The sequence below is a fragment of the Castanea sativa genome, chromosome 6 (genome assembly GCF_040712315.1).
Source record: "Castanea sativa cultivar Marrone di Chiusa Pesio chromosome 6, ASM4071231v1".
Lineage (NCBI taxonomy): Eukaryota > Viridiplantae > Streptophyta > Magnoliopsida > Fagales > Fagaceae > Castanea > Castanea sativa.
Window position 1 is genome coordinate 57,323,620 of NC_134018.1, and position 9,630 is coordinate 57,333,249.

General features: G+C 33.1%; 1 protein-coding gene across 1 annotated transcript; it reads left to right on the forward strand.

The window, feature by feature from the left end:
• The first annotated feature begins 910 nt into the window (after nucleotides 1-910).
• LOC142640255 (uncharacterized) lies at nucleotides 911-2,272 on the forward strand. Its single transcript, XM_075814328.1, has 2 exons — nucleotides 911-1,627; nucleotides 1,682-2,272. Exons 1-2 carry the CDS (start codon nucleotides 911-913, stop codon nucleotides 2,270-2,272), a joined length of 1,308 nt encoding a protein of 435 aa, XP_075670443.1.
• Nucleotides 2,273-9,630: the final 7,358 nt, after the last annotated feature.

Genomic DNA, 9,630 nt, shown 5'->3' on the forward strand with positions numbered 1-9,630 from the left:
CTTTGATTCAATCAGCTGTGGATAGGGGTCAAATGGAGGGTGTGAAAATTTGTAGAGGTGGTCCAAAATTGTCTCATTTGTTTTTTGCAGATGATAGTCTGATTTTTTGCAAGGCGACGTTAAAGGAGTGTGATGAACTACAAAAGGTTGCTTGTTGTGTATGAGAAAGCTTCCGGTCAACAACTAAACCTTACAAAAACATCGTTGTTCTTTAGTAGTAACACTTCAAGAGGTGTTCAAGAGGAGATAAAGAATCGGTTTGGTGCCCAAATAATTAAGCAACATGAGAAGTATCTTGGCTTGCCTTCATTGGTGGGGAAAATAAAGGAACTACCTTCAATGCTATCAAGGAGAAATTGGGGAAAGTTTTGGCGGGTTGGAAAGAGAAATTACTTTCAAAGGCGGGGAAAGAAGTTCTAATCAAAGTGGTGGCTTAAGCAATTCCGACCTATACTATGAGTTGTTTCAAACTTCCTAACTTGCTTTGTGATGAACAAATGGGAATGATTCGAAATTTTTGGTGGGGCCAACGAAAGGAGGAAAGGAAAATTGCATGGCTTAGTTGGGAGAAAATGTGTGAGCCTAAGTGTGTTGGAGGAATGGGTTTCAAAATTGTTCAACAAGGCTTTGCTTGCAAAACAGGGTTGGCATCTTCAAATGGGTGGTGATTCTCGTGTACAAGGTCCTTAAGGCTAAATATTTCCCAACAACTGATTTTATTCATGCTTCCATTGGACATAATCCTTCTTATACATGGAGGAGTCTAATCTCTGCCCAAAGCTTAATTATTGAAGGTATGTGACGGAGGGTTGGAAATGGAGAAAATATTAAGGTTTGGCAAGATAGGTGGCTGCCACGTGGTTCAACTTATAGTGTAATTTCTCCAAGGATGTTTCTGAGTGGTGATACAATGGTTGCTGATTTAATTGATTCAAGCACAGCCAGGTGGAAGAATGAGGTAATTGATAGTCTTTTTATTGATCATGAAGCTGATCTAATTAAAAGTATTCCTTTGAGCGCTGCATTACCTCCAGACAAACCAGTTTGGGCTGAAACTAATAATGGAAAATTTACTGTTGGGAGTGCGTATAAACTAGCGGTTACTTTGTTCAAATCAAGGAACCATGTAACTACTTCTAATGGTAGTTTGTTAAGGAAATTTTGGAATAAAGTTTTGTCATTACCTATCCCTCATAAGGTTCAACATTTTTGTTGGCGTGCTTGTCGCGATACTTTACCAACAAAGGCCAAATTTAAGAGACGTAATGTTATAGCTGAAGATGTGTGTGTGTGCTATCAAGGTGAGGCAGAAATGAATGGCCGCATTTTTTGGGGCTGTTTGAGAGCACAGGAGGCTTGGGCTGCTTCAAAGATACATCTACTGTCTCTGGATACTAATATTAACTCTTTGCAGGACCTTTTATGGCTTGAAATGGTGACTAAAGGTGCTGGGGATGAGAAGTGTTCACAAGTGGTTATGATAGCTTGGGCATTATGGTGTAATCTGAATGAGTTTTATCATGGAGGTGAAGCCAAAAATGGAATGCAGATAGCTCGGTGGGCAGCAGGTTACCTTCAGGAATATTGGTCTGCAATTGAAGTGCGCGAAATGGTTGGTTCTGATATGGTGCAGTAGCCCGTGGACAGAGAAGTAGTTGCTGGTTCAGATTTATTGCAGCAGGCGGTCGACAGAGGTGTTGTTTCTGATATGTTGCAACAGCTTGTGGAAAGAGTAGTAGTTGCTGGTTCAGAATTAATGCAGCAAACAATTGATAGAGATGTTGTTGCTATGCCTTCGGCCTGGGTTCCTCCTCCATTGGGTTTATGTAAAATTAATGTAGATGGGGCCCTTTCTCCCATAAAGAAGTTGGCTAGAATTGGGGTAGTAATTAGAGATCACAGAGGCCGAATATTGGGTGCATTATGCAGAAAAATCAGAGCTCTATTGGGGGTTCTTGAAGTTGAAGCAAAAGCCTACGAAGCTGGTGTGTTATTGGCAAGACATTTGGGGCTGATGGACGGGGTGTTGGAAAGGAATTCTTTGATTATTTCCAATGCTCTTAAGCAAGTTACAGAACTTCCTACCTTGGTTACTGCTATTGTGGAAGGAATTCATGCTTTAGGATCAACTCTTGGTGTTGTTCATTATTCTCATGTGAGAAGAAATGGCAATCAGCCAGCCCACATTCTAGCAAGACAAGCTCTAAGCCTTGTTAATGATGCAATTTGGATTGAAGAGACTACTTGTTGTATTCAGCAAGCTCTTATCTAAGATGTATGTGGATATTGATGTTCTAATAATATATCTGTGTTTATAAAAAAAATAAAAGGATATTGTTAAGGGGCAAAATATGATTTTATAGAACGAAATTGCTAAAATTAATACATATATATATATATATATATATATATATATATATACACATGCACACTAATAATTTTTATATAAAAAAAAAAAAAAAAAACTAACTGGGAGGGTCATTGCCCTCGTTGTCTAAGAATTGCTTCGTCCCTAGAAGTAATGGTCCTCAGACCGAATCACCGAAAGTTTTGAGCTCAAGACTACCTAGTAGGCTGGTACCTACATCAAGACCCTAATTATATAGACTCAAACAATAAGTGATCGCAAGCCTAATTCATTTGTGAGACTCTTTCAAGTTATACATATCAGACATTGCTCCAAAGGCCTGGTAATGTTTTGAAGCCCAAAATATTTATAAATATAGGGCTAGAATCAAATTATATATGGTGTAACTCTTTTCATTATTACACAAGTCTATAACTTTTATTGAATTAATATTTTAAAATTTTCACCACTAGATTCAGTGGCGGAGCCAAGATCTAACTTGAGGGGGGGTAAAAATTACATTTGACAAGAACATCTATACACGTGCAAGCGAATATGTACATATAGTATTTGAGATCAATTTACAAAATAACACAATTCACTCATGTGTATGCTAAGCCGTATTTAAATGCAAGAAAATTTCCAATAAAATAACAAATTCATTATATTATATTTATCTATTTAGGAATTCATTTGCATGAATAATCCTTTTAAAATTTTAATTATAAAAAAAGCTATAACTATACTTACGAATTGAAAGATTTTTAGTTGTTAGATAGACGTAAAGCTCAACTTAGGTAAATTTCTATTATTTTTGTAAAGCTATATGTTATAGGTCTATTTATTTTAGCTTAACATGTATACTTATTTTTGAAAAACCATCCTATTTATCAACCATTTATTTATTCTGCAATACAAGAAATGAATTTAAAAAGTTACCAAAGAAAGAGAGTAGAAAAATCAAACAATATGAGGTTATAAGTTAGACATGCATCAAGGTAACTGTTTGTTTGTTTTTTTTGTTTTTTTTTTTTTAAATTTAATAATAAAATTGGGTTATGTTAATATAGAATGGGCTTATATTTTAAGATGGTATAAGTGGGCTATGCTCCCAATCATCTTATGCAAGCAGCTGGTTGTATGTCTACAATTTTATAACTTTTCATTTGTAATAGTACTATCTTTTTACCTCAAATGCATTTAGGCAAGTTAAGTAAATATTGACACTTTTTTTGGGTGGGGCCAGGGGGGGCAAGTGCCCCCTCTCGACCCCCTTGGCTCCGCCCCTGACTAGATTACATATTTTTATTATTCTTAATATGCACATCAAATTTCGTATGAATCGGATATTATTTACCATCAAATCTATAAACTCATGTTTTATGTATAATATATATGGACAAAGTTTAGCTCCAAACATGCACTCACTAAAAAAATTAACATGATCGCATATTTTGAAAAATCGTACCATTGGATTACATGTTCTTTATATTCTTAATACTCTTGTCAAATTTCACTCAAATCAGATGTTATTTACTATTTGATTTATAAACTTATTTTTTATGTGTAATTTATATTACTTGAAATTTAAACATTTGTAGACAATTAGTTATTGATATTTGATTTTCTAGAAATTTTGCAACCATAAAGGATATAAGAAGAAAGTGTAATTTAATGATAAATTTGTCAATTTTTTTTGTAATAAAAAAAAGGTTAGATGAAGGCGACCAATGTGGCTTCCCTGTTTGGGTGTGACTATGGTAACATCCTAACCACTCTCGAGCTAAGACCTCACACTACATAGTCACTGATAAGTTAGGTGAACAACCTGTAAGCGGGGTATAAAATGCTGCAACATACTATTAGTGGGGGAACTCGAACCCGTGCCCTGACGCATATTGGCCCAAGCCCTTACCAGTTACCACTAAACCAACCAACGTGTTGGTAGATTTATTAAAATTCAAATCCAATAAAAAAATATTGAGTAATATTGGAGTCAAACTTTGTTTTATATATATATAATTCTCTTTTTGTATAATTTTACTTAATTGATTTATGAAATTTCAATATTTTGTAAATATGAAAAATATAATGGAATAATGTAATTAAACAATTTTTTCATTAAAATATTCTTTCAAATGAACTATTTTTTTTTTACCTTAATGTAAAAATTGCATTGTAGACATCTCATTTTGTATCCATTAATAAATTTTGGTTCCCGGCCCCAATGATGAGCTTGTCATATGTCAACCAATGGTAGTTAAAGAGTTCACAACAGTTTGGAAGAAATCACAACTTAAAAATGCTCAAATCGGGTTGAAAACAATTCTAAAAAATGATATTTGCTCACTGTTTTGACCATAACTTTTGATCCACAAAAAATTTTAGAGTGAGTTTTGTTTCATTATAAATTAGACATCCTAGGCTTTAATTTGACCACAAATCTTGCCTAATTTTGATTTATATTGAGTATGTTATGATCGTTTGAATTCGGGCCATCAAGACTATCAAGAATTAGGACATGCATACGCATGAATTAAGGTTGCGTGCTTTAGGATTCACATGATTCTTTGTTTGATGTTATCCTTAGTGTTCTTACCATATTTGATGGATGTTATGATCTTTTTATCCATGTTTTGATATGATTTTAGGTTGTTTATAATATGTTTTAGTTGTTGTTGTTATATTATTTTAGTTCTATGTAAAGTTGAATATGTTTATGTATTTTATGTGTGTTTAGGATATTTATTTGGTTTGCTAGTGGCTATTTATTTATGTTGATGCTTTGTTTTGTTTCCTTTATGCTAGTTTAGTGTTTAGGGTTCTAACATGCTTATTTGATTTTCATGTTTATATTTTTGAATGATTAAATCTATAAAAATGTAATTTTTCGAATCTGTGCTAAAAAATGGGTACACATCTTTGAGTATGCATGTGCATGGTTTAACCATGCGTACGCATAGTTGAGTATGTGTACGCACCCCAAACCCAGATTAGACAAAATCTTGTTTTTATTTGTTTTAATCATTTTTCGCATGTAAATTGATTCTATTTGACTCCATTTTAGGTTAATTATTTACCATGTTTGTTTGAGTCTTTTTGGTATATTTGGTTTATTTCATAATCTTTTCTTATGTGCATGATTTAATTGTTATATTTTCCTTTTTTAATATAATATGTTTGATTGTGTTTTATTTGTTTCCTCCTATATTATGATATGATATTTAATATGTTGTGTGTGTTATTTCCTTAAGTGCATGATGTATGTTTAGGTTAAGGATTAAGTCCCTCTTAATAAACTCTTTAATTAAATATGGTTTAACAACACATAATTGAGGCCGACCCACAAGCTGGGCGGTCTTGGGTGCCTAACACATTTTCAAGCCGTACCCAAACTCCAAACCCATAAATCTGGTATGCAAATCTATGCATATAAGTGATTAGTCCAAAATGCCCAATATGATTTCTAGACCTAATCTAGGTAACAACTCAAATTTTCTCCACCACAATTTACTTGGCCGAGGCGTACTCTTTTGCACGCGCCCACCCGCACAACGTGACCTTTAATTATGTACATATATAATTATTAATGGTCCACCCAACATGTTGACAGAGCCCAGTTGTTGGGTCCGGAAGGTCTAAGTTGAAACTTTGAAATTTTACCTCAAAAAAATAAAAATAAATAAAAACTTTGAAATATGAGTTCCTGTTGACTGTACCAAAATATATCTCTATCAAAGACTAATATATCACCATACCAAGTCCATCAATTATGATGAAAAAAAAAATTAACAACTCTATCTGACGTTTACCAGATCAAAGAAAAGAATCATATCAATTTAAGCTCTAATATTTTTTGTGATAATAACACTATGAAACAGAAAAAAACTTTTTGTTGAATTGTTAGGCTCATTGACTTTTTACTGAACATGAGAATATAAAAATACCCCATGTAAATAAACATGCTGTTTTTATAGAATTAATAATTAACTAAACTTATTATATCATATTGACAGTGTCAATTAGTCTATGAAAATTTAAAAACTGTTTGACTGGTCTACTTACTGTACATTGTTGTTTTTAACTCCTCTGAAGTCGACCTATTGAAGATCTTGAACCATACGTACTCTTGCTCAAAGCTTTCAACGCGGATGCCTTGATATTCTCAAACGCCCAAAGGTCAAAAAAATAAAACTTCAAGCAGTCAGATTCAGTGAAAGCAAAAAAAAAAAAAAATTCAAGCATTCCGAATTAAGACTTTGAATTTGTGGTAGACTACTAATACCTATGCCAAATAATTACTGTATTCGGTATTCCTAGCTAGTACTTAGTTTGTACTTTTAGTTTCTCAAAAAAAAAAATTGTAATATATATATATATATATATATATATATATATATATATGTATGTATGTGTGTGTGGTTGGGTTGGGTTTAAGTTACACTTAGTGTAATTCGTAATGTTACACCATCCAATAAATTGTTATAGAATTTATATTTTGAAAATCTTTCCGTTGAATTATATGTTCTTAACCTTCATATCAATTTACGTGTTAATATATTATTATTTATTATTCGATTCATAAACTCATATTTTATACATTATTTTAAACTACAAAACTTGAATTTAAACAATTGATTGATGACATGATAATTAATTCTTAATCACCTTGAAATTTTTCAACTATGGAGAATATACAAAGATAATATAATTTAACGATAAATTTGTCAAAATTCACATTCAAGTATAAAATATCAAGTGGTGTAACATTATTTAGGTTATACTATATGTACAAAATACAACGTTCACATTCTCTCTTGGAATGAATATAAATTGATTAAATTCATCTAAGTTAAGCCTTAATTATTTTGGTTTGGATTTTTTTCCGCCAAAGAATTTTGTCATTTTGGAAAACAATAAAAGACTTCTTTTTTTTTAAGCCTATCAGCTTATCAATACGCGGTTAGACTCCAAGAAATTGGGTTACTGTTCATTTGTTAGTTTTGCTCAACAACATGTTGAGCAATGATGATTTTAGTGATGTTTAGTTATAATTTTGACTAAAAGTTATTTTAGCAAGCATTAACAAAAAAAAAACAAAAGGTTATTTTAGCAAGCCTGATAAGAGTGCTCTTATAATGCTACACATCTCTCTTGGAATGAAAATAAATTCACCTAAACTTATATGGTATATAAGATCTGTTTGAATACTGCTTATTTTGTTGAAAACTAAAAATAATAAAAATAATAATAATAAAGTTACTGTTCACGCGCTTGGCACTGTTCATAAACCTAAAATCATTGTTCCTAGATAATGAATAGTACCAAGCGTGCTTAGCTTAAAAAAAAAAAAAAAAAAAAAAAAAAAAAAAAAAAAAAAAAAAAAAAAAAAAACGCAATCACAGCTGAATCCAAACGCCACCATAATATGCGAAGAATTGTGTACATTCTAAAAAAGAAACTATGCATATTAAATGTGGGGAGTGAAAGAACCTAAGTGGGTATTTGGGCCTTGGGCTTTATCAATGGGCGATAGTTCGTTCTTGACTAAAGGCTTTTAGGGCTGCGAGTTGGCTCACAAGCCAAGGGCCCGAGGATTCATCCGAGGTAGAGTCTCTCCTCAGACAGACCCGTGATTACTTGGAGATTCACTAGAAAGATCAAGACAGAGTTCTAGAAAGACTGTAGGTTAAAAATAATAAAAATAATAATAATAAAGTTACTGTTCACGTGCTTGGCACTGTTCATAAACCTAAAATCACTGTTCCTAGATAATGAATAGTACCAAGCGTGCTTAGCTTAAAAAAAAAAAAAAAAAAAAAGGAAACGCAATCACAGCTGAATCCAAACGCCACCATAATATGCGAAGAATTGTGTACATTCTAAAAAAGAAACTATGCATATTAAATGTGGGGAGTGAAAGAACCTAAGTAGGTATTTGGGCCTTGGGCTTTATCAATGGGCGATAGTTCGTTCTTGACTAAAGGCTTTTAGGGCTGCGAGTTGGCTCACAAGCCAAGGGCCCGAGGATTCATCCGAGGTAGAGTCTCTCCTCGGACAGACCCGTGATTACTTGGAGATTCACTAGAAAGATCAAGACAGAGTTCTGGAAAGACTGTAGGTTAAAGAGGAGATCCAAATACTTTCTAGACATGGCGGTATAAGAGAAATATCTCGGAAAAAGGCTGCTGCCTCCACATTAAAGACTCTGCATCTACCTCCCTAGCCGCATTAATGGGGAAGTGACCCCTGAACAGTAGAATTCAGCCTTCTAGCTAGTATTTAAAGATTTCAAGAAGGTGGTGGAAGTGGATTTTGGGTGATACGTGGATAGAAGGAGAAGGAAAGGGAGTATTTAAGGAGAGAATGGGGTAGCAGAGAAGGGGGCCTTTTTGGAAAAAGAACTTGAGAAGGACTAGGAGCTATAACCTTTATAAGGAAAAAGAGAAATAATATACAAAGGGTCCTCGGCCTACGTCCGAGAAGGTTCATTTTGCCCTATTTGTCCATTGTTTATAAATACTGTAATATTCTGGCCCGTTCATCAAGTTTCGAGCACCATCGAATTAGATTGTGAACCCACACTCTACAAATTTAATTGTTTAAGGCTCATTGGGCCTAAGCCCACATACGTTTTTTGGGTCCAAGTGCAGTTGTGCACTTACATTAAATATATGAAATTGTATATATTTTTAAAAAATTGTATATATTAAATGTACAAAATTATAAATATTCATTAAAAAATTGTGTACATTTTTTCAAAAGGTCATACAAACGAGTATTCTTAGGATACTAATTAACAATCTATTTTTAGAAAATTTTAACACTATTTTTATGGAAAAAAAAAACTGTAAAAATATTAATTATTTTTTTCTTCTCCATAAAAATTTTCATGAGGGATTTTTTTTTCCCCCAAATAATTTTTGTCCTTTTGGAAAACAATGAAAAGACTGTATTTTTAAAGCCTATCAATACGCGGCTAGAGTCCAAGTATGGTACAAAACGTGTGAGTTACTCACACGTGTGATTCCACAATTAGTCACGCATGTGTTTTTGTGTGTGGATGGATAGCCTTGGACCACTGAGAAGATGTACTCTGTGTGGACCCCACTTTTGAAGCACTTCCGTATGCTTTGGGAAAAATAATAATCCTCACGTGCGGTCAGTTCTATTAAATCAAACACGTGTCCAAGGAATATTAACTGATTTCACATAGACACTATGACAATGTTGGGAATTAAGCGAAAGTGTTTAGTTTACATTTGGAATAAGAACCAATAAAA